Source organism: Augochlora pura, chromosome 10 (assembly GCF_028453695.1).
Source record: "Augochlora pura isolate Apur16 chromosome 10, APUR_v2.2.1, whole genome shotgun sequence".
NCBI lineage: Eukaryota > Metazoa > Arthropoda > Insecta > Hymenoptera > Halictidae > Augochlora > Augochlora pura.
In genome coordinates, this window is record NC_135781.1 from 6,430,251 (window position 1) to 6,456,056 (window position 25,806).

The 25,806-nt window shown below is 41.9% G+C and overlaps 1 protein-coding gene across 6 annotated transcripts; it reads left to right on the top strand.

Annotated features, from left to right (window-relative positions):
* The first annotated feature begins 1,319 nt into the window (after positions 1–1,319).
* Positions 1,320–24,745, top strand: LOC144475681 (CREB-binding protein). 6 transcript variants are annotated; one of them, XM_078191807.1, is made up of 21 exons: positions 1,320–2,348; positions 4,055–4,210; positions 6,178–6,383; positions 6,459–6,830; positions 6,911–7,199; positions 7,287–7,592; positions 7,669–10,661; positions 10,898–11,055; positions 12,587–12,697; positions 12,771–12,905; positions 13,011–13,487; positions 13,885–14,050; positions 14,450–14,620; positions 14,699–14,932; positions 15,011–15,241; positions 15,327–15,446; positions 15,539–15,840; positions 15,919–16,332; positions 16,416–16,734; positions 16,842–17,271; positions 17,368–24,745. In XM_078191807.1, the coding sequence occupies exons 1-21, from the start codon at positions 2,267–2,269 to the stop codon at positions 17,841–17,843; spliced, it is 8,148 nt and encodes a 2,715-aa protein (XP_078047933.1). In that variant the 5' UTR covers positions 1,320–2,266; the 3' UTR covers positions 17,844–24,745. The 6 variants fall into 6 exon arrangements, with proteins under 6 accessions (XP_078047933.1, XP_078047934.1, XP_078047929.1 ...); XM_078191808.1 differs by having other exon boundaries at positions 16,419–16,734; XM_078191803.1 differs by having other exon boundaries at positions 16,842–24,745.
* Positions 24,746–25,806: the final 1,061 nt, after the last annotated feature.

Genomic DNA, 25,806 nt, shown 5'->3' on the forward strand with positions numbered 1-25,806 from the left:
GTAATATAAATAAATTATAAAACACATAATTTTTGCTACAATGCTATCAAAAGTTCTGCAAACGTTTGTAAAACGTTTTAGCTTTCACAAATGTGGAACAAAAATCTAATATTTTATATGTTTATGTAAATGAAATAAAGTAAAGTGAAATACATGTAGAATGATTTAATATGCAACAGAATTATCCTAAAATATAAAATAATCTTACGAAATATTGTTTTAACAATTTCTGAGGTTACAAAACAAACGAAAATGGAATAATTCTCCAGTACGTCTCAATTTACGGCAACCATTGTTACCGAACTGAATTCTGACCGTTCGAAAAAAGAATCATTTAAAAATGTGATTTGTTATACACTTTATTTGTTCCACTCTAGTTTAAATGCTTGAAAATAATATTTGAAACATTAGAATTTTTGATAAAAACATTTTTAAAAATAATTGTACAAGTATACTGTTTATTCGATAGCTTTGAAATTTGTCAATTATGTTTTATTATTTTAGCACTTATTTCTTGAAAGTACAATTTATGAAGTGAATGACTTCCGTTTACAATATTATTTTAATCAACAAACACATAATAATGTGAGCCGCACTATGCACACATTTGACATGAAAAGATCATCCCCATGTCGTTGGTCTACACTACCGTAGGAAATATCTCTGTGAAAATTGCAGGTACATATCCAAAAGATAAAAAGGGCAATACTAATGTCAATTAACGAAGTATTCCCTAAACTTTAAGATACTATAAAAAGTCATAAAACTTTTCAGAACACTGGATCAATCATTTGTGTAATCGAATTATGAACGTTCAAAAATTCGGAGCTTCCTATTATAATAGTTCGATGAAATGAAATGGATTTTTCAAAAAAGCATGTACAATTTTTGATAGTTAAATAAATGACTAAAACTCACATGACCGCGTGTTTAGTTTTTCTGTAATTTCATAGAAAACCAGACTAGTTTTCTGACATTTCACGGTATCATAGTCTCTTAACAAAGAAATATCGCAGAACGAATAATAACGACTTCGCCCTAAAGAACGTCTCGTGCAACCACCGTACGAGACCGGCCATCATCAAATGGCGGCATCGAAATAAGCAAAGTCCTCGGTTGCTGTTGGACCGGCGGCGTGACTGCAACCACGGCGTTCGTGGCCTCGCGACGTCTCATCCAATCGGCAGTGAGCTGCGAGTCACGTGAACGTTCGAGCCAATCGGACTGCCGGACTAGCGTCACGGCGACCATACGGAGCCAGTCGGACATTTTCTGACAAGCGTAGAAAAACTTCTCGTCAACAGCAGCCGCCATTTTACGTTAGCCGATACTCGTGCGGTGCGGAACTCTCGCGATCGCTTCTCCCGAGCGAATTTCTGTGGCGCGCGGTGGCCGCCCCGGAGCCGACTCATCTCGTTGTCCTCGCCTCCTGGCGTCCGTGATTGCCTCGAACGTGCGGGGAAAGCGAGCCGCGTCCGCGGTGATCGTTCGCGCGCCCCGTGTCGCAGTGTGCCAAGGCGAGAGAAGAGGAGAGGAAGATGGTGCCAGCGGGCCTCGAGACCGATATCGTTGCTGCGAGATAGCGCCGTGCGCGCAGCCAGTCCGCCACACTCGAGTGTTTGACGAGTCGTGCGCGACCGACTGCTAAGAAGACCAATACAAAACGCATTCGGACCTCATTTGGCTGGCGTGTGCATTTAATTATTACGTTGTGGTGATCTTCGCGATTACCGAATATACTACTCGATAGTCCTGGTTATTTCCTCTCGGCCTGTCCAGTTGTGCCTCGCCGCGAGTGGCCCGTGCGCCTGTCGAGGGACAAAATTTACCGTGTGTGCGTGTGTGGGCTTTAGCGCGGGGTTCGACGTACCCCCCGACGATGCCCAATGGTTGATCGTGTAACGAAGCGTGCTCGGGGACGCTCTACGCGCCGCGGTTCTCATTGTTATTGTCATGCCTGCGAATACGCTGAGAGATTAGTGAATATTCGCGGCTTCATACAGGAAGCAGCACCAGCAACAGTAACCAGCATCATCGGCAGCGGTCTTCTAGTGGCGTAGTGCAGCGTTTCGCTCGCTCGCTCGCTCGTGTGTCTGTGTGTGTTACCCGTGTATACGTGCCTGTCTGCTGCCTGCCTGCCTGCCTGCGTGCGTGCGTGCGTGCGGTCGACTCGACGACTCGCTAACGCCGCCGCCGCCGCCGCTGCTTACTTGCTACCGAGAGTAAACAGCCTGAAACAAGAAATAATTAACCCTGAAAAGGAACTATGGCCGACCACCTGGTGGACGGCCCACCGAACAAGCGGCCGAAGCTTGCAGATCCTTTTCAAGGAACCTCCGACTCCGCGGGTAAGTTTTCCGCCTTCAATGCAATCAGGAAAAATCATGATACGTATCCAACAACATTTAGCGATATACAAGATCGAGTCGCATCATCGCGCGACTAACCTTTCAGGGGATAGATCACAGTCGCACAGAAGAGCGTTACTCTCTGGTTAGACGTACTGCTGTGTGTATGGATGAGTGCGTGTCTGACTGCGTGTGTCTGTTCTACACGCACATTTCTAATTACTTTGTCGAATGATTTGATCAACGCCGATGTTACACCTCAAGGCATACTGTCAGCTTGTTGACGGTTCAGACCTTTGAGCAAAATTACCTCGTGTCTGATGCTTCGGTTTTTCCTCAGGACAACAGAGTAGCCCTTTATTTTCTATCAGGTGACACATACCGATTGTTGGTTCCTTTGAGCCCACTCTCTTTCTTTTTGTTTCCAGAATTATTTTATGTCCCTTTTGGATTAATAGAAAAATGTTGTGGTTATAGTTGATCGTCTTATTTTCTGTTACTAGTGTCACTAGTGTTGACAGGATTCTCTGTGTAATACAAGTGCTTCGAGATTGTCGAAATTTCCTTTTATTTACTTCGATCGTTCTGAATGTCAATCGAAATCGTTTACAAGCGTTAGTTAATAAACTAACCTAAACTGTTGACGAAATGCCGTCACTAAAGGTACGCTATATTGCAAATTGTGTCGTGTTTTCGTTAATACGAAGGATATGTGGTGGTATTAAAAGTATAGGAGAGCCGTATGAATTACGTTTCCTTACAGAAATGTGAAGTTACAATTCAAAAACATCGAAAATCTGTTACAGCACAGTAATGTCACTGGTGACAATTACTTAGGGAATCATAGGTACCTAGACTTTTCTATTGTTTTACAATAATTTATCGTCGGTCTACCATTACCTAATGTTTGTCAATAAACAATTTGCATATGGTATATATAAATTTTGCTCAGAGGTTATAGAAACAATCTGTATTTGAACAGCGATGATTTGTATTTAAACAGTTTATAACTTCTGTCTTGTTGCACGTTCTTTCAATTATCTCATTTTTAATGTTAAGAGATAATAGTATTTTGTAAGTTTTTTTTTTTAGTTCTTTTTAGATTTAGTTCTTATTTTACTTTTGTAGTGCATGGCAGATGCATGGAAATTTTCAATAATAATTACAAAGACATATTGCTGGCATGATTGATGCGCTAACCGTTCTCCTTATTCTTACATTCTTTAAGCGCTACTCTTACCACCTTAACAGTTTCTGAACTCAATAATATTTCATGTAATCCTGTATCAAATCAAAAACAACCGTGTCACTCGAATATTTGATGTATAAAGTGCAAGATCTAGTCAGGTTACACAAAATAAGTAGCAGACGTAGCCTCTGTTACTCACAATGATGCATATTTTTGACACATTTGAAACCATTGTTCTCAACATTCAATAACATTTTTTCCAGTCAACACTAAAAATAACAGCAGTTTAATTTATGTTTAAACAAGATTAGCATTCTGTTATTTTTATTGTATAATGCTTTAGAGACATTCTATAATTTTCTTTAATATATCCATGGTTTTGAGTGTGTTATGGTAATAGGTATTGTTGCTACAAATAATGCAAAAAATTATTCAGGCTATTTCTGCTACTTGAAAGATATGATTCAGAGTATAGGCAATTTTCCACAATCTGAAATAAAAACTATAATATATGTAGTGGGTATGGCGCCTGTAATGATGAACCATGCTTATACAAACTACGGGGGAGGTGGCAGTGGTAACATGCAACAAATGCAGGGCCCGCCACAACAGCTACATCTGCAACAGCATCAGCTGCAGCCACATTGGAACAACCATACCGTCCAGAAAAGAAGTAAATATTAATAACTAAACCCAGCAGAAAGTTCAAAAATATTCAATCCAGCACTACAAAATTTGTTTGTTTGTCCATTCATCTCATTTATTAATATCATAAAGTTTGTAGAGTCATCCAATTACTTCCAATTTGTATCATGGTTTACAGATCAGAAAGTTCATGACCTTTTGCATTGTTGAAAAAACTGTATAGTTTTGGCATATTGTCACTATGGTTGAAAAAAGGTTTTCTAATGTATACAAAAATGATCAAGTACATTTATTAGCAAATAAAAAAGTATGCAGTCAAACCCTGGTAACTTAAATCTCTACTTTTCTCTTTGAATTATTTTTATGTCCAAGACACGTACAGTATTATATAGATTATAAACAATTGACAATCACAGTTTCCAAGTAACAATGATAAAATTTTGACATATAGAGGCAAACTAAGATTTATTAAAGAATTCAAATTTCAAAGGTAAAACAACATATTAATCATATTACATTCAAGTTAAAGAAGTTATAAATTTGTAAAAGTTTTTCCAGCAAAGCAGAAGACAATCAAGGAAATTGTTGGTTTATAGAGGTTTTTGAGTTATAATGATTAAAGTTACAGAGGTCTGACTGTATGTATTAAACAAGATGCTTTAGTACTGAGATGCATTGATTAATTTCACAAGATACTGGAGAAAAATTGGATCAGGATTAGTATTATAGAAGAAATGTGTATCAAGGGATATTTTGGTTTAAGGCACAATGTAAAAGTTTGAATATATATGCTGTTAGTTTGAAATGCATTTAGGGTTAACAAATGTAATATGGACATGCGACACACATGCACAGAGCTCTAAAATTAGGATGGAACTACATTAAATAACAAGTAAAGTTTAAATCAAGAAAGAACAAAATTTGAACTAGGTTTTTAGGTAGGTAGATAATATTTTTCTACTTGTATATCTTCATACTTTACAGGTAATTGGCTTTGAAAATTGAATACAATCAAAGAATGTTTTACATTATCTTGTATGAGTTTCAGAAACTTTTTTTTATTTAATGTTATAGCATTGAAAAACATTCCATGTGCAAACAGTTGTAAATACTCTTTAGATTGACTATAATTTCTTCGCATGACTGTATACTCTAAAGTTTGCCATTAGTAGCTTTGCTGCTTTAGTAGTTTAGCACGATATTATTGTGAATAAATTTTTTATTCGCTATAGTATGAACTCCTTTAAGTTATGCTCATGCAGTGTATGTCTCATGTCTTATTTATTTACGTATTTGTTTGTTTATATTTACATGTAGTTTGTTGTAGTATCTTTTCACTGTTTTATTTTCCGTTTTTTTTTCTCTTTAATATTGCATTTGACCCCTTTTTTCTCCGTTGATGTATCGTCTATCATGGATATATAATCAAGTAAGTTAAAAAGTGCATTCGCGCAACAAATGTATTTCAATACTTTAGGTTGGTTCTATATAATAAAATTCTACTTGTTTTGTAATTTAAAATATGTATATATATTTGTTATAAAGTGCGTGCATGTGTGCATATATGTGCATGTAGATTTACATGCAGGTATATTATACAACATGCGACAAATGCTACAGTGTAAGAATTATATGGTATTATACATATAAAGATCCTACTATTGAAACTTTGGATAAAAGCTATGGTGACGGTGCTGAATCTTATCTTCATAATATTACTAATGGTTTTTTGGTCTCTATGGTACATGTTACATCTAATATCATAATCTGATCTGCTTTTTTCAAACTGGTTGTCTAGAAAAGTAATTTTTTCAACTTTATATTTCTATTAATGGTACAATTTAAAAAATATTTATTATTAAAACATTTAATGTTGTGTTTAGGTATCAGTGCAATATAATCATATATTTTAAAATCTTACTTTTCTAGTGACTAGCACTTTTACAGCTCTTCAAATATTTAGATGTTATTACTAATGTGAATGTCTATTCTCAGATTACATAACAAACACAGATATGTTTGATCTTGAAAATGATCTACCTGACGATCTGTTGTCATCCGGTTCCTGGGGATCTGCGACTGAGAGTGCTAAACCACCAGCTACAGGGCCAGGGCCAGGGCAGCAAAATGGTGCCCTAGATTCAGAACTTCGACAGCATGTACAACAACAACAACTTTCGCATCATTTAATACAACAACAAGTTTGTATCTATCATATAATTATAATATATTATTATTTCACGTAATATGACCGAAACGATTTTTATTTTTAACAGGGCAACAAAATGGTTGCTAATTCTTTAGTAATGGCTGCTGGAACTTTGGGTAATAAAAGTCCGAATATGCAATCTCCACCAAATGTTTCTGTATCTAAAGTAGTTGATCCACAAATGGTTGTGAGTCTGGGAAATTTACCAAGCAGCATAGCCAGTTCTTTGGCAAACAATCAAATGTCTATTGCAAATTCTATGGGAGGTCTTCAATCATCAATGAGCATGGCTGCAAGTAGCAATCCTGCCATGTCAATGCCTGGAATGAATTCTGGCCTAGTTATGACCAGCACTGCTAGTGGGAATAACAATATGGGTGGAATGGCAGGTGGAAGTTTAATTGTAACCAACAGTTTGAACAAACAACCTTTGAATGCTGTAAGTTCTGCTCAAATTCAGAATTATTTTCCATGTGTCGGAGTTCTACAAAATGTACAATTTGGAACTTCTTTCTTCAGGGTACCATGATGGGCCCAAATACTCAAGGAATTCATCATCCTAGTGGACCACACGGTGTTGGTCAAATGCAAAATGGTCCTGGAATAATGAACACCAGAGCTGTTGCGATGCAACAACAACAGCAAGCCCATATGGTTTCCGCGACTAGAGGACAGAGCCCGCATCAACAAGTACATCAAGTCGGTATCGTTGGTACTGGTCAGGGTGGACCTCGAATGCAAGCTCCACCGAATATGGCAAATATGACAAACATGGGACAAATTAGTGGATCAAGTCCTTACGGTTACGGTAATTATTTTAAGTGTATACTGTTGTTTATAGGTGTACGTTGATATCGGAAATGGCAGAATGTTAAAATATAAAATTGTTCAACAGCACCTCCCAGCAGTGGACCAGGACCTGTTACTGTATGTACGAATAGTCCTGTTGGTGTTGTTACGCCTCAACAGAAAGGAGTAGGAACGAATATGACTGCCATGCAAGCTGCAAATAGATTTGGAGGAACTACAGGTCCTATTGGTTCTGCTACTGTTGTGGGCGGCCAAGAAGGTACTATGGCGCAACAGACTCAACCACCTGCTCCGAGCCCAGCTCAAACACAAGCCGGTGCGCCAACCGGAATACAGCTTGGTTCGCAACAACCGTCTCAGGGCCAAATATCTGGTATCGGTGCTCCAACTGGTAAGTATTTAGTTTCGAGAGATTAGTTGTGGTTGAAGGGTGAATTGATTAAATAGCCAATGTTTTGTATCATCAGGTGCTACTAAGTCGACCGCCGATCCAGAAAAGCGAAAACTTATACAGCAGCAACTAGTTCTTTTACTTCATGCGCATAAATGTCAACGACGCGAGAATCAAGCGAACAATGGTGATGTTCGTCACTGTACATTACCGGATTGTAAAACAATGAAGAATGTCCTGAATCACATGACTGCCTGTCAAGCAGGGAAGAATTGTACGGTGCCGCACTGTAGCTCCTCCAGACAGATTATTAGTCATTGGAAACATTGTAATCGCAACGACTGTCCTGTGTGCTTACCGTTGAAGCAGGCAAATAAAAATAAAACAACAAACGCCGCTGCCGCGTCCACATCACAACCAAATAGTCAACCAAATCCGAGTCCGACCGAGGTGAAAAGAGCATATGATGCTTTAGGTATACAGTGCCCTACCACGACACCCGGTTTGGTGCCTGGTCAGTGTGTCACAAGGAGAATACCGGCGCCAGGAATGCAAGGAGCGACTGGCACGATGGGAAATGTTAGGTTGGTACAACCTCCGACTCAAACTGCTCCCGGTCAGCCTGTGGTTGGTGCTGGGCAGCAAGTGGTCGCACCAAATGTGTCCCTTCCTTTGAACTCCGACCCTAACACAGTGGGAGTTGCTGGCAATCAAGCTACATCGACCAGTGGAGCTACACCGATTGCTGCAGCGGCACCTGCGAACATACCGCAGTCTGTGAATGTGCATCAGCTGTTCGGTTTGAACGATTCAGGGCAGTTGAGTGTCGCAGCTGAAAATAGACTAGCTAGTCCTCAGCTTCCCGTTGGAGCCCAACAGAGTCAAGTGACAGCGACCCCGATGCAGGAAACGAAGGATTGGCATTTAACCGTTACTCCGGATCTTCGAAATCATCTTGTTCATAAATTGGTACAAGCCATATTTCCCACCCCGGATCCGAACGCCATGCTTGACAAGAGAATGCACAATTTGGTCTCATACGCGAGAAAAGTAGAAGGCGATATGTATGAAATGGCCAATTCCCGGTCAGAATATTACCATTTGCTTGCCGAGAAGATCTATAAGATACAAAAGGAATTGGAAGAGAAACGACAGAAGCGAAAAGAGCAACAGCAGCAGCAACAATTGCAGGCCCAACAACAGCAACAACAGCAGCAACAGCCTCAACCGGGATCCGCCGGGGCAGCTGGTCCAGGTTTGAGGCCGTCGTGTGCTCCGCCTGTTGTCGGTTCTGTTCCACAGTCGCGACCAGTAGGAACTGTCGCACCTAGCTTACGTAGTCAATCACCAAGCATGGCTCAACTCGGGACTTTGCCTGCGATAAATATTCCACATACCAGAATGCCGTTTCCGCAGCAGCAACAGGTACAGCAGCAGCAAGCACAACAACAGCAACAACAACAGGCACAAGTACAAGCCCAAACCAAAGTGCAGGCTCAAGCGCAGGCTCAGGTTCAAGCTCAGGTACAACAACAAATGCAACAACAACAACAGCAGCAACAACAGCAGCAGCAACAACAGCAGCAACAGCAGCAGCAGCAAGGACTTTTGGTTGGTCCACCAGGTCCTAGTCCAAACGGACAGTCAACCTCGAATCCCAACGTTGTTCCAAATCCAGGTCTGAGTCCTTTCGGGCAACCGCAACTGTCGCAAGCGAATCTGACAACAACTACCACATCCGCAACAACTAGTCAATTTCCAACCTCGAACGGTACTTCCGGTTTGCCTAACAGTTCTCCTGTACAGAATCAACACCAGTTCCCTGACATTATGAAGGTTCGGCTGACCCAAGCTCAGGTGATCGCTCACCAGCATCAACAACAGCAGCAACAGTTGCAGCAATCACAACAGCCGGCTCAACCGCAACCGCAGCAACAGCAGAGTCAATCACAACCACAGCAACCGTCTAGCACTTCAAATCAGAGTGGTGCCTCGACACCGATGCCACAAGCACCGTCACCGTTCAGCGTGACTATGCAGTCGCAAAGTAATCAACAGCAAACCCAGCAACAGTTCAGTAATAGTCGACCATTGTCGGTGTCGACGCCCAGCGACAGCGGTATCAGCACGTCGACTCCTCAAACGATACCACCTCCCGTGTCTAGCGGGCCTAGTCCCGGTCCAGCGACGACATCGAACGGACCTCAGTCTACAACTTCCACGCCCAACACACCGTTAGTTCCTTCACTGATGACTCCGAACCAAACAGTTTCTTCCGCCAATCAAACACCGCCACATCCCGGTACCACACCGTCTCCAGCTGGTCTCGCTAGCCTTGGAAAAGGGATGACATCACAGGAACGTGCTGCTTTGAACGCGCCGAGGGCCTCGTCTCGATCCTCTCAGATGGCCGCTATCGCATCCGCCTTAGATCGTGATAATTCTCCTAGTCCACCGATGAATAATAATAAGGGTAAGCTAGATTCCATCAAGGAGAAGAACATGAAGATGGAGATCGAACAAGAAGACGGTTCCGATGGCCATCGAATGGACGGTGGGAAAAGCGTAAATAATGAAGTGTCGATCAAGTCCGAAATCAAAACAGAACCGATGGAGGAAGGACCTGGCGAGGGTATTGTTAAAGAGGAAGTTTCCGGAATCAAGGAAGAACCAGTGACGCCAATGTCTGGTCAGGATGCAACCACACCTGATATCAAACCAATGGTTCCCGAACCGATACAACCGAGCGGTACCTCCGCGGATAAGAAGCGGCTGTGCTTGTTCAAGCCGGACGAGTTGCGACAAGCGCTGATGCCTACCTTGGAAAAGCTCTACCGTCAAGATCCAGAGTCCGTACCGTTCAGGCAACCTGTAGATCCACAAGCACTAAGAATCCCGGATTATTTCGACATCATCAAGAAACCGATAGATCTGTCTACGATCAAGAGGAAACTCGACACGGGTCAGTACAGCGACCCGTGGGAGTACGTTGACGACGTTTGGATGATGTTCGACAACGCGTGGCTATATAACCGTAAAACGTCACGAGTGTACAGATATTGTACCAAGGTACGGTTGGAATCATTTCTCAAATACTGTTGATCTTCACGTAACTCCGGCATAGTTTCTTAACGTGGATGTGGAAGACATTGGAATCGTTAAAATTTATTTGTTTTCGGAGGGGGCTGTCAATCCAAGACGGTTGAGAAACTATGACTACGAAGTTCACATGAACATTTACAGTCTATCCATAACTATGTTGAAAATGAAGAACAGGTTCTTGAATATCTATATGTTATTTTCAGCTATCAGAAGTTTTCGAGCAGGAGATAGATCCTGTGATGCAGGCCCTGGGCTATTGTTGCGGAAGGAAGTACACGTTCAATCCGCAGGTTTTATGTTGTTACGGGAAACAACTTTGTACGATACCCAGGGACGCGAAGTACTACTCCTATCAGAATAGGTCAGTATACGGAAGAGTCTTCTTACAGGGAACATTATTTGATGATACTTGACAAGAAATAGTCTGCATGATGGGAATACACTGAGTAGGTTTCGTTTTTTTTTAAATCTCCGTCTTGCCCCTCTCCCCAACAACTTTTCTACTGAGAAACAAACAGAACAATCGGCGGATGTTAATGAAATGTTGGGAAGAAGTAGTTTTCGAGGAATATGAAATAGAAATCCTTTTTTATCTGCCATTGCTTTTGTTGAAGAAATGAGAATTATATCTATTCAAGGATTGTTCTCAACTCTTCGATACGAACGTTGGTCGATAAAAGAATTAAATACGGTTCAGTTCAGAAGTTTATATTGTATGGTAAATGCGCATTCGTCTCGAACATCTTTATCAAGAAAAAATGTTCTAAAACCGAATACGCCAAAGTAATTTGGCAGACTAATTAACCTGTTTCGGTCGTACCAGTCGATGCAGGTCAGTTTCTTGACCTACATGTTTCTTTTACTTCCGTTCTACCTTTTATTTTATACTCCTCCTGTCCCATACTATGATATACATTAAACTATGGTGCGTGTGGTAAAAGTGCAACAAAGAAGCTCTTTAGTGCAGCGTACAATACCTTGAATAATGTCAAATTAAATAAAATTTAGCATTATCAATTTTAGGCAAGTGAAAGTGATATGTATATCATAGTATGAGACAGGGAGAGCAGTTTTAATGCTACGGTCACAATACTCGCACATATAAGAAGTTCACATTTTTATTATGCATATACTTACGGGATATTTAGAGACTCCACATTACAGATAGCGTACAATAGAGCTGAATGCTTTTTTAGATGATTAGTATAGTTCGCTTAACTTGACGAATTGGGGAAAAGAGAATGTTTGTAACCCTTGGGTATATGCAGTTTAGTAATTTATGTATATAATATATTACGTACGTATATCGTGTCTAACGATGGCACTCTTCTCTTCTTTGTATGTTACCTTCGCTCTACCCATGGGTTGCGCACGCACACACAAAATCCTTGTTTGCTGCTTGCTTCTTGTGTTGCCCGCGCCCCTTGCTTCTTTCCAACTCTACTACTTCGTACCACGAAAATTGCTCCTTGGAAAAATATGGAACGATCGAAATTGGATACCTGATGTCGGGACTTGAAAATGATTTAAAAAAATCAAAAACAAAACAATAATTGTATATCTGCGATAAACGAAAACAATTATGAAAACAAAAAAACATGATGATTCTCGACAACTTTTGGAACCAAAATTGTTAAATGAAACGGACTCGAACACACACGTATATATATCTTTATCAATGTATATGTACATATATAATTGGCAAAAAAATATTACTATTTGCATGTGTATAATCGGAAAAATAAACGCTTATCAAAATTGGATTCTCGACATATATTTGGATACATGAATTGGGGCGTGAAAAATATATACGTATATTGATCTTCGTACGATGCACGCATGACATTCGGCGAATTGACAATTTGGATCTAAACACTATTGGAATGCAATAGTCTAAAGGCATATGGTCTTGTTTCCGACAGATACACCTTCTGTCAGAAATGTTTCAACGACATTCCTGGTGACACTGTGACGTTGGGAGATGATCCAACGCAACCTCAGACGTGAGTATTCAATAAGAACACTGTGTACGATATAATAATTCACAGGATGGCTAACAATAATATTTGATTTCAGTGCTATTAAAAAGGAACAGTTCCAGGAAATGAAGAACGATCACTTAGAATTGGAACCTTTCGTCGTGTGTACAGACTGTGGCAGGAAAGTACATCAGATCTGTGTGCTTCATATGGAGTCCATTTGGCCTTTAGGGTAATAAAAAATTCTCTATATGGCACAATCCAAATCACTGTGTGATATAATAGATTTTCTGTTATGTTATATAAGTTTCTCTAATGTAATATATTGTTGATGCAGCTTCACTTGTGATAATTGTTTGAAGAAGAAAGGACAAAAGCGTAAAGAGAATAAGTTCAACGCGAAACGTTTGCCAGTGACGAAGTTGGGAACTTACATAGAAACACGAGTGAACAACTTCTTAAAGAAAAAGGAAGCCGGCGCTGGCGAGGTCGCGATTAGAGTTGTGGCGTCCAGTGACAAAGTGGTGGAGGTTAAACCCGGCATGAGAAGTAGATTTGTGGAGAACGGTGATATGCCCGGCGAATTTCCTTACAGGGCAAAAGCATTGTTTGCATTTGAGGAGGTCGATGGCACAGACGTTTGTTTTTTCGGCATGCATGTGCAAGAATATGGCAGCGAGTGCACGCCACCTAATACCAGAAGGGTCTATATTGCTTACTTGGATTCCGTACACTTTTTCCGGCCTAGACAGTTTCGCACAGCGGTCTACCATGAAATACTTCTTGGGTATTTGGACTATGCGAAACAGCTTGGGTACGTATTATGGGTACATTTTGGCAGAGCTCTTAGGCGCCTGACCGTTCTTGGAATTTCCACTCACGGCCAATGTGTCCAACGATGTTTGAGATTCTGCTCGGAATCTGCTTAAGTTACGAAGAGAAGACTTCGCAAATGGGATTGAATGATTCCGATGGATTGCTAACAGAAATCTATTGGCATCATCCAATCTTATTTCCTGGAATAAAGTCGTAAAGTGGTCAGGCATCTGAGAGATCTACAACTTACGAGACTTCAGTGTGCCTCATTGCAAGATGCGAAACAATGGAATACCATTAAAATTCCTGGTTTCTTTCTAAGCTATGAGCCTAAAGATTTGTAGCGCACCTAAAATCACAATTTTCAAAAAGTTTCTTTTTTTTTTATTGAACAGATATACTATGGCTCACATTTGGGCCTGTCCACCTTCCGAAGGAGATGATTACATCTTCCACTGCCATCCTCAAGAGCAAAAGATTCCAAAGCCTAAAAGATTGCAGGAATGGTACAAGAAAATGTTGGACAAAGGCATGATCGAGAGGATTGTGCAGGATTACAAAGTTAGTATTAGTTTTTCTGATGACGGTATTTCAGTTTATATGAATTTAGAGAATGTAATTTCCTCAAGGCTTGGTTGGCCTAATAGGCAAGCCAGGGGCGTGACAAGCGGAAGGTCCGGGTTCGATTCCCGGTCCCTGATCTCGATAGGCTGAGTCATTTTTCATTAAAAATGTTGTCATGTTTCAGTCTCCAAGTGTTATCTGAAAGTTTACCCTTTACTTCTCAGATGTCATATGAGACTAACAGTAACGCGTCTGTGTATAAGCTATTGTTCTTATTGAATACGTTAATATGAACATAGGAAAAGCAGACGACAAATGAGAATACAATTTTTTGTTTGCAATTTGTAAGTATGATTCAAATATAAAATCTCATTTCATATTATTTCTTTGTTATAGGACATTTTAAAACAAGCGATGGAAGACAAACTTTCATCCGCCGCTGATTTACCGTATTTCGAGGGAGATTTCTGGCCCAATGTCTTGGAAGAAAGCATCAAGGAGTTGGATCAGGAGGAAGAAGAAAAACGCAAACAGGCAGAAGCTGCTGAAGCTGCTGCTGCTAACGCGGTGGGTATAGTAATTAATTAAATTAATGATTGTTTTCAATGGCAAGATAGTAATTCTAAAACGACAATTCTGTTGCAGATTTTCTCAATGTCGGAAGACTCTGAGACAGGTCCTGATGGCAAGAAAAAGGGACAAAAGAAAGCCAAAAAGTCGAATAAGTCCAAAGCGAATCAAAGAAAAAATAGTAAAAAATCTAATACTCCTCAAACAGGGAACGATCTCTCTGCAAAAATATTTGCGACCATGGAGAAGCATAAAGAAGTATTCTTTGTTATTAGGTTGCATAGTGCTCAAAGTGCAGCCAGTTTAGCAGTAAGTGTTTTTAGAATTAGTTTTCTAATGCAATTAACGTTAATACACGTACCTACATGTTAACAATATCTATTGCAGCCGATTCAAGATCCTGACCCCGTTATCAACTGCGACCTTATGGATGGTCGTGATGCTTTCCTCACGATGGCTAGAGAAAAACATTATGAGTTCTCTTCTTTGAGGCGCGCGAAGTTTAGTTCTATGTCCATGTTGTACGAATTGCACAACCAAGGCCAAGACAAATTTGTTTATACTTGTAATAATTGTAAGAGTCATGTAGAAACAAGGTACCAGTGTACGGTTTGTGATGTAAGTATTACAAGTAACGTTTTACTTCTATTTCAATTCTGCTGGATGTTTCGTTGTATTAAATAATATTATTTTATATAAACAGGATTTTGACCTATGTGTAAGTTGTAAAGAAAAAGATGGTCATCCTCATCATATGGAGAAACTTGGTTTAGATTTGGATGATGGTTCATCGCCGGCCGATGCCAAGCAAGCAAATCCACAGGTAAAATATTTTCCCATTCAGTTTGATTATTGCAGAATTTATGTGTGTGGTAAAGGGCTCTTATGTAATTATTTTTATCGTTCGTTGAACAGGAGGCGCGTAAACTGTCGATACAAAGATGTATTCAATCACTGGTGCATGCGTGCCAGTGCAGAGATGCCAACTGTCGACTACCCAGTTGTCAGAAGATGAAGAGAGTAGTGACGCATACGAAGATATGCAAGCGAAAGACGAACGGTGGTTGTCCAATATGTAAACAATTGATCGCGTTATGCTGTTACCACGCTAAACACTGCCAGGAGACTAAATGTCTCGTCCCATTCTGTTCGAATATCAAACACAAGCTGAAGCAACAACAGCTTCAGCAAAGGTTACAGCAAGCGCAATTGTTAAGGTACGTACTAGAGAGTAATTAGAGGCGTCTTAATTTTTGGTCTATATTTATGACAAAATGCATTCCCGTACATTACAGAAGGAGAATGGCTGTGATGAATACGAGGCCGACAGGTCCAGTCGGAGCGATGCAAAGTGGTCAACAGACTTCCAATGTTACTATGCCAACTGGTGTTGCTATGAAACCAGGAGTCAGTCCTACGAATTTACCCTCGCCGCATCAAGCTGGAATAGGTTTGAAGCCTGGAACGCAAACTCCACCCGCGCATGTCCTTCAAGTCGTTAAACAAGTGCAAGAAGAAGCTGCTAGGCAGCAGGCACCGCACGTTAATTATGGAAAAGTAACACCGGGTGGTGGAGTCGGTGTCGGTGTCGGCGTGGGAGGACAAACGGGCGGGGTAATGCCTCCACCACAAATGCAACGACCAATGCCCGTCCAAATGCCAAATCCTGGTGGTACTCATTTAATTCCAATGGATCAGTGGACGCCAAGGTATTGTTCTCGTCAAGAGAATTACAAATAAAGCAGACCAACCATCGTAATTGTACACGATACAAATCTATTTTAATGCGTAGTAGGTATCAGCCGAATGCGGTGATGCAACAAAGTCCAGGTTTGAGGCAGCAAACACCGCAACAGTTGATGCAGCAGCAACAGCAACACCAAGGACAACCGGTGATAGGAATGGGAGGACAGATGCCTAGGCAACCTGGTATAATCGGTGCTCCCGTTAGTCAGGTGGGCTCCCAAGCTCAGAACTCCGCGATGCACAAGCAAGTGTTGCAGCAGCTGATGCAGACATTGAAGAATCCCCACACACCCGAGCAACAAAACCAAATACTGCAAATACTCAAAAGCAATCCACCGATAATGGCTGCGTTCATCAAACAAAGGGTAAGTCGGCAGAATTTTCTTCTTTGGTTCCCTTTATCATTCACTATTATTTTCGACTACTTGGTTTTTGACGATTTCTATTACCATTTGGTTTTTTTAATAAAAAGGCGCTTGCCCTTCAGCAACAAAGTGGTCAATACGGCGGAGGAGTCGCCGGACCTCTGGGTCCTAATCAGCCGCAACAACAACCAAGTTTGCAGCATATGATGTCCCAGCAGCAGCACCAGCAACAGCAGCAGCAACAACAACAGCAGCATCAGCAGCAGCAACAACAGCAAGGTAGAATGCAGATACAAGCAATGTTGAACCAACAGCAGCAGCAGCAACAACAACAACAACAGCAACAACAACAGCCGCCGGTTCAACAGCAACCGCAATGGTATAAACAGCAGATGCTTGTGATGCAGAGGCAGCAACAGGCTCAGCAGCAGCAGCAACAACAGCAGCAGCAACAACAACAACAACAACAGCAACCGTTCACGCAACCACCTGCGCCTCCTTACGGTCAACAACGACCGATAAGGCCGTCCCTTCTCGGTAAGAGTCACCATTTGATTGCCGACAAAACGAGATTCGGCGAGCCGGTTGGTTCGTGGTCTAACGTCTGCCACGACTCCGCGTATTCTTCCTCAGGTTACGGTGGCTTTAGTGAACAAGGCTACGGTCAGCCTGGTTTAAAGCCGACGCCGCCACCGATACCCTCCCCGCAGGGCGTGATGGGGCCGCCGGGGATCTCTGTACAGCAACAGCTCATGCAGTCAGTCCGGTCTCCGCCGCCCATTCGATCTCCTCAACCGAATCCCTCGCCGCGACCGGTTCCATCCCCGCGCAATCAACCAGTTCCTTCGCCTCGATCGGGGCCGGTGCCATCGCCACACCATCACCCACCCCACGGCACGCCGACCCATTCGCCTGCCCATGAACTCGGTGGACCCAGCGAGATGATGCTCTCGCAGTTAAATGGTGGCACGGGGGCCCCGACCGGACATCCGGGCGCTATGCCCCATCACCCGTCGCCGGCGCCGCCGCCTACCAGCGGCGCGGACTCCAGTGAAGTGACGCCAATGACACCACAAGACCAACTCTCCAAGTTCGTCGAAGGATTGTAGTGACTGTTAGTGAAGTCGGTCGATGCTACGAGTGACTACATAAACAACGGATCGGGCGGCGATGATGCCGTCCACCGTTTCAAGGACGGTCGCTGTTGCAGCCTCCGTCGCCATGAGGCGGCGCCGGCCGTGCAACCCCCATCCGTTCTGCGTTCCTAGCTTCGTGGAGAGAGAGAGAGCGCGCGCGCAAGAGAGAGAGAGAGCGAGAGAAAGCGACAGAGCGAGAGAGAAACAGAGCGAAAGCGAGATAGTTAGATGACGATATAACGACGACGACGACAATGATGGTGAAGATAACGCCGATGACGGTGACGATAACGATGATCTGTCTACCCGATCATTCCGCGACGGTACCATCTACCCTCCCCCTCCCTCCGCTGTGGTGCGACCAAATTAATCCGAAACGACGCGTGTTCCCTCTTTTTATCTCCGACGTTAAGGTGCAGGAGTGATGATACAGCGTGATTTGATGGAAGTGGTGCTGCTTTAGAAGTCGCGCCGCGATGATGCTACAACTGGCTCAATGGACACTTTGAACTTCTTACGTTAAAACTCTGTACTGTTCGAACCTCGACCTCTCGGCCACCCACCATCGCCATCTTAACACACACATACATACATACACACCTACGAGTCCCAACACTGCTATCCCGTAAACGAGAACCGGTGGTAAATTGATTCAAAACTGCATGACAAATTTGAGAAGAGAGACTATTGATACTTAGATACAAACACATTGAAAAATTATCGTGAGTCCTGTTTTTCTGTATTCCCTACAAATGCATCTACACGCGCATGCACACATACACACACTCGCAAATAAACAAAGCAAGACAGAGAGAGAGAGAGAGAAAGGAAAGAAGAAAGAGAGCGAGAGATACATCCAAACACACGACCTTTTTCATCTTTACCATCTTCCCTCCGCTGCTGATCGTGCAGGCTGAGTGAAATCGTACAAATGTGTTGTGTATACTTAACGTTAATTAATAATTAATAGTTCAAATACTATTAGCGTAGCGATTATATGCAGTTATTATATACCACTATTATTATTATCGTGACGAGATGCAAAAGTATATATATAAACGAAAAAAGTGAAGAAGCCGAGGACTATTGTATGAAAGTGAGAATAAGTAAGCGAGCGAGTGTGCATGAGAGCGAGTAATGAAAACGATATAATTGAAAGTGGGGCGAGAAATAACAAAAATCGTAAATAACCTGACACGCAACGTTGTAATGTAAAGGAAGGGAGAACAGAGAGATTTAGTGGGAGATGAAAAGAAGTTAAGTAATGTTTACTTAGGCTAATTTGTTAAGAGATCGCTACGGCTGGTTCCCGGAGGTGGTCAGCAACCTCGGACTGGCGTTAAATTTTATGAATACACATTCTGGCGAAGAGTACGGCGAACGGATGTTAAATAGACTCCGATCTTTGGTTGATCAGCTAGACAAGGGGATCGTTCGGAGAGAGAGAGAGAGAGAGAGAGAGAAAGAGAGAGAGAGAGAGAGCTAGACAGGGGGCGAAAAATGTGAGAACGGAAACAATCTCTCCTCTCGCCAAAGGACGGGGACCGGACGAGTGCGGATTAACGGTGTCGCAACCAAAAATGAGTAGAACTTCATGACGAGCTGCTGTTTCGCTGGCCACGGGAGGATTTATATATTAAAAACGGAGAAATGAATCGTGTTAATTTTTGCAAGGACGAAGGAGGAAAGCAAACACAAAGAGTTCTGTCGCATAAAAAACCGATCGGGGTGGGTCCAACATGTACAGTTCAATCAAAATGTAGCTACGAAAGCGTAAACCTAAAACTCAGGCCCCCCCCTCCCAAACCATGGAAAAGCGTTCTGTACATACTATACTATTATTACGATAATAATAACGATTATTATTAATTTCCCTGTCTCTTATAAATTTATTATTATATTATTATTATTATTAATATTATTATTATTGATTCTTATTAATTATCATTATTATTATCATTACCGCTATTATTAATATTATTGCAAAGAAATTCAAAACGTATAGGTATAGCGTAATGTTCGGGGGAAACAAAAGCGAGAAAGGGATCCACACATGTACACATACATGCATATGTTTACACACGTACCCACGTAACAAATACGTTACATGACCGACACGGCGGCAAACGTATACATACCCGCGCGCAAAGAATACACGTACAATTGCCGACACTACGTGATTATGCCAGTGCTGTATCATAGTAAATTGTAAGTGTAACATTTCATCACTCTTTTTCCTTCGATACCTGTTAAGACGTTTAGACGATAAAGAGGAACACGGATCGGACGACGACGATCGACATGGTGCGTGCGAGGTCTTTTACGGATTTCGAGGAGAGTCCGTTTCGTTCGTTTCAGGTTCCCTTTTTTTTTGTTACTTTTTTTCTTTTTTTCCATTTTTCTGTGGTTGTCGGACACCGTGTACAAAGTTATCCGCCATTGTAATTAAAATTGCAATCACTGAATGATGCATGATATAATATACACTGATGGCCGTTTGAAATTGCACCATTTTAATGATAATTCAATGCATTCATTTTCCAACGGATTACGTTACGATATCATTGATATCATTGATTACTATTCGTTTTAAATAGTACTATGAACTATATACAAAAGCTATGTCGAATGTGGTTAACGTCATTGTTTCTGATGTGTTGAGGTGTTGAAGAAGACGAGAAAACAATATTTGGTGCAATGTGCAACTTCATTAGCCACTTGTGTACATTTCGGTGTTAAAGGAATCCTCGACCGCGTGCGGAATCAATTCCAACGGTGAAAGAGAGAGAGAGAGAGAGCGAGAGAGAGTAGAAGAGAGACAATTGCACGCCGTTTAGAAAAATGATTATTGCGCCCAATATATTAGATACTGTTCGCCACACTTCTAATCACGATAAATTACACACGGGTTGTGGAACATCGTTATTATCGTCATTACTGTTATTATTATTATCGCTACACGCTAGTACATCGACTCCCTCCGAATTCGTTCGAAAAATATACATATACATACGTTTTCTTTTGCGAGAAGCCAGGCGCATTGCCCGACACAGTACGTAGAATTGACTGACGTTTATGTTTTTTTGCGTGGAAAATCCGTACATTCGCATCCAGTATTAATTACCCGAGGAAACCGTGTCGAAATTCCTCTATTTTTGTTTTGTTTATTTTTTTAACGTAAACGTATGAACTGTTCACGATGAAATCATGTAATTTATTTCGCTTTTTCGGTACTTCTGAAGAGACGAAGTTGATTTTTCATTGTCAAATGGAATGCTTCGAAGCAAGAATAAATGCAACATTTTTCAAAGTAGGATATAAAAGTCTTATCTGCTCCCCATTGCGTATATCAAAAATACGTAGCATTCCATTTACAGCTCTAAAGACTACTTTTGTCTCTCAAAACTACTGGAAACACAAGGAATTTGGCAAAATTTCATGGCATCGACATTTGTGGAAACATCCCTGTTTCATCTGTGTATTCTCTCTCTCTTTCTCGTTCGTTCCTTTCTGTTTCTCCCTTCATCATCGTCGTGCGTCTCGATCCGTCCTCCGGTCCGAGCTTCCAAAAAACCAGAAATGGAAGAGTTGATTTTCAATCATGACGACTATGACGATGACGATGACGATGACGACGACAACGACCACGTCGGTGAAAAAGAGAGTCAAATCAGAGAGCACGAAGACCCGAAAGACATTCTCCAAGAGTGAGGAACGTGTGCAAACGATGAAGCACAGACGGTAACCGAGCACTAGAAGTTTCTAACGAGCGAGTTTACCTAGGACGGAAGGAGGATTAATCGTTAACGACAAAAACCCAAAAGTATTTGGCTTAGTATGGCTGTGTTTAGGGCAGTGTTGTAAATCTGAAAGTGGTGTACCCGTTTGCGGTAATAGGCCCTTTAAGTGCGAACATTCGAACGCCGGTAGACATGCCAGCGCTGGTCACCTGGTCCGACGTAAGGATTTTTAAACAGTTCATTTTTATTTAATTAATTGATCACCGTGTCGCATATTAGTCGGTGGTAAATCAGGTTCGCTGGATCTAGTAAATGTTTCGCGAACAAACTCGATCGACGCCTCTCCTTCCCCTCTCTCTCCCTCTCTCTCTCTCTCTCCCTGTCTCTGTCGTTTTTTCGATCGCGTCTCGACCGAGGAACGTATGTGTAAAAATGGATCTTGAGCACGCTCGAATCATGACAGAGAAATCGAGAGACAAAGAGAGAGAGAGAGAGAGAGAAACAGAGAGAAAGGAAATTTATAAGAATATTCGCTTCCGACGGGGGGAATAGAAAATTCCGGAATCAACTTTAGTTCCCCTCGTCGGCGTTCCGCTGGCATATCGGCGTTCGTGGCAATTTATTATTGTAACGAAAAGCGAATGATAACAACTCTATATATAAATATATATTATACGATTTTTGTTTTCATTTTTTATATTAACGGTACACAATGTAGGCCGCGGTTCTATCGAGAGGTCGGAAATAAACGTTAACTATCCAATAGACGATAACCACAGACAGAACTTATCGATCGTATATAATAATAACGATGATTGTTATTATTATACGGTTATTATTATTCTTATGATTACGATTACCGAGATACCAGCTATAGAGTACTACTTTTTATTATGACATTTCATAAATAGTGAATCGATGATGATGATGATGATGATTGTCTAATTAAATGACTACTGAGACGCAACCTGTAACATTTGCCACCCCCCCCCCCCTTTAAGGTGGAAAAACACACACACGCACGCACACACACAACTAGACAGACACCACTTCTCGATCCCAGTCTCTCCTTTTTGTTTCTTTTCCCCGGAAAAAGGAAGAACGTCGAGAGGGACGGAGAGAAATGTCGCTCGAATCTCTCTCATTCTCTCTCGAACCTGCCTCTCGCGTCCCCTTCGACACATCCGAAACAGACTGCCTCGGTCACGATAAAACTTGTATAAAATAATTATATTTCCAAGGATGCGCTTTCCTTTATTTATTATTCTATATACCGGTGGCGTTCCCGTCGCTCTCGCCGCAGGAGAGATACACGTATAACACGTATACAGATCAACACAGGAACAGAGGAAAAGACACTATCCTATTTCCTGTTCTTCGACTATACATCGACACACGGACACACCGTACTTTCTTTTCTCTTGTAATTAAAATATCGTCCCCGCTGTAAAGACCGCTCCGCAGAGTGACTTAGGAAAAACTTTAGTTGAAACGACTTCCTCTTCGTTTACTTTTTCTATCTTCCTGTTCCTCTCTTCATCATCTTCTTCTTCTTCTTCTTCTTTTTTTTTTCGACCGCTGTTACTACGACCATTTTCTCCTCCATACTACTCCATCCAATCCCATATTTTGTTTTTGTAAAACAGCGTTTTTTGTAAGATACGTAAGGATTCAGTTTTGTAAAACGCGTGCGAAAGCTAGCCGTCGCGACACCCGTACGGAGAGAGGGGCGAACAACAAATCACAGTGAATTTAGGTTTTTTGCTACGGTTTTTATACTCTTAGACGAAAGTGAAACGAGATGAAACGGAAGAACAAAGAAAAAGACTTCGTTTTTTCCTCTTGACGATTTGTAAACGTAGATAAGGACACCTGTATGTTGATGTTCAATGAATATTTAACCCGACTATTGTTACATTATTATTAAAAAACAAGTTTTAAAAATACATTCCACAATTTTTATTTTTTTGTTTTTGTCGTCTATCAATGGCTCAGGCTCGCACTGTTTTGAGAGCGTGTACATACAGACAACGTGTATTCTCGGGTGTTAGAGAGACACCAAGAGAGAGAGAGGTCATCCTTCGTAGAGAAAAGACGGAAAGAGAGAAAGGAAGGTGAACGAAACGAAAGAGAAAACAAAAAGAACACGAAACCAAAAGGAAAAACGATGTATCCCCCTTATTGTCGATAGTATTTATATAAACACGCGAGGAGAGAGTTTAATAAGAGAATAAACGAATTATTTTTTATCCCATGTAATGGGAAAAGGCACACTCACACAAGCAGGGAGAGAGAGAGAGAGAGAAAGAGAGAGTGAGAGAGAAAGAAAGAGAGTGAGAGAAAGAAAGAAAGAGAGCGATCTCTAGTTATCCGTGTACGTCGACGCACACCTCGATTCTCTGTAATCGGCGTGTGCATCACCGTGGAAAAGAACCATTTCCAAATCGACAGTGTGCGAACAAATAGGCTAAAGCTTTTCTGTTCACTCTGTTGATTCTGTTGAATCTCTGTTGTTGTACCACGAATCGGCGCCACGCTTTGCTCGCTTGCCGATTTCGCCAGCCTCGTGAGAATCTCGATTCGTTCAGCGATCTCGCCGCAGGAAATATCATTTCGGTGTGGTCTCCCTTTCTTCCCCGTTCTATTTGTTACGTGCTGCGCGAGCAAGAGCAAGCGTCTGCATACTTTGTATGATATTTGTACATGAATCGCGACGATTATTCGCTTTTCCTTTATCTTAGCCTGTTTAGAGCGTCCGGCCGAGCCGAACCGTGCCGACTCGCTAACGTAAAACCGTACCCTCCGCCGAGATCTTCGAACCGGGACCGATACGGATCACGATTCCAGCGAGATTCGTTGATATTTTGGTTCCCGTTCCGTCCCCTCCGTTTTATACGAACTCGATTATGCCACCCCGACGACAACACAACACGTGAAACGACCTCCGATCGACTACTCGATCAGTATTCGCGGATTCTCAAAGATGTTCGCTATCGTTTTCGGTCGTCAACACACACACACACACGCGCGCGCACGCACGGTCACGACAACCCGATAAACTGAACCGGAACCGAAAGATCGAACGAACGCGGCCACCGACGCCTCTCGCTTCCGTTCTCCGCCATCCTCCGAGACCCCCCCCCCCCCCTATTTATTCCGATTGTGTTCGCCGTGTCTCCTTTCCTTAGTCGTAAGCAAAAAAAAACTAATCTCTTAACCGATTGCAGCTTGTAATGTAACAACGTAAACGAAATGAAAGAAAGATAGAAAGAAAGAAAGAAAAAAAGAAAAACACCGACACGTAAGAGTTATACATATATGTGTATATATTTATACATACCGTACCATTAACGCAACATGAGAAATCTGACGAAATAAAGTTTACGTATGAACATTTGAATATCCAGACGTTGTATCTGTACATTCTCTATCAGACACCTCGCTCGCACAATCGCAACCAACATATGTTCCGCGCGTCAGTCAACCCTCGCGAGGCGGATCCCTGTCAAATTTTATTTTAGATACTTTTCCAGCCTACTTCTTTCAGAACTTGACTTCGGATATTCGTTGTAGTTTCAGAATCATTTGAATCCACCGCGAGAAATCAGAATCCAACTTCCCTAAGATTCATATTGAAAACGCTTGAAACACCACATTTCGTAGGATCCGCAGTCTGCTAATCGAGTCCAACCGGCTTCTAGATGCCGTTCGATATTCCGTTGTCCGTTCTTAACCCATTTTCACGGTTAGCGTACATGTACGCGTTAATTTTTCTGGATAGCAACGATCTTGTCTAGGATAGCTGAATACCAAGAGTGGTCGTTTATGCGTCGCAAAAGAAAACAGGAGAAACAGTTGATCAGAGTAGCTTTGTCCACCTCAAATAATGCTTTACAAAAGAATCGATGACAAGATCGTTATGTTTCGTTTGCGATAAGAACGGGTTTACTGTAACATTGTATTGACCGTCGGAACAAGGCGGAGTCGTGTCGTTTCCGACCCGCCGCAGCCGTGCACGCAACGGTATCCGATCCCCCTTGTTGTATCGCGACGCAGAGACCAGAGAAGATTTCCACGGATTTTCCGGGTGGTCCCGGCCCTCCTCGACGTTGTCCGAAGTCCGCGAGATTGTCTTATCGGTGTTATCGGTCGCGACGACGAATCCTTGGATGCGATACACGGGGCGGATGACGACA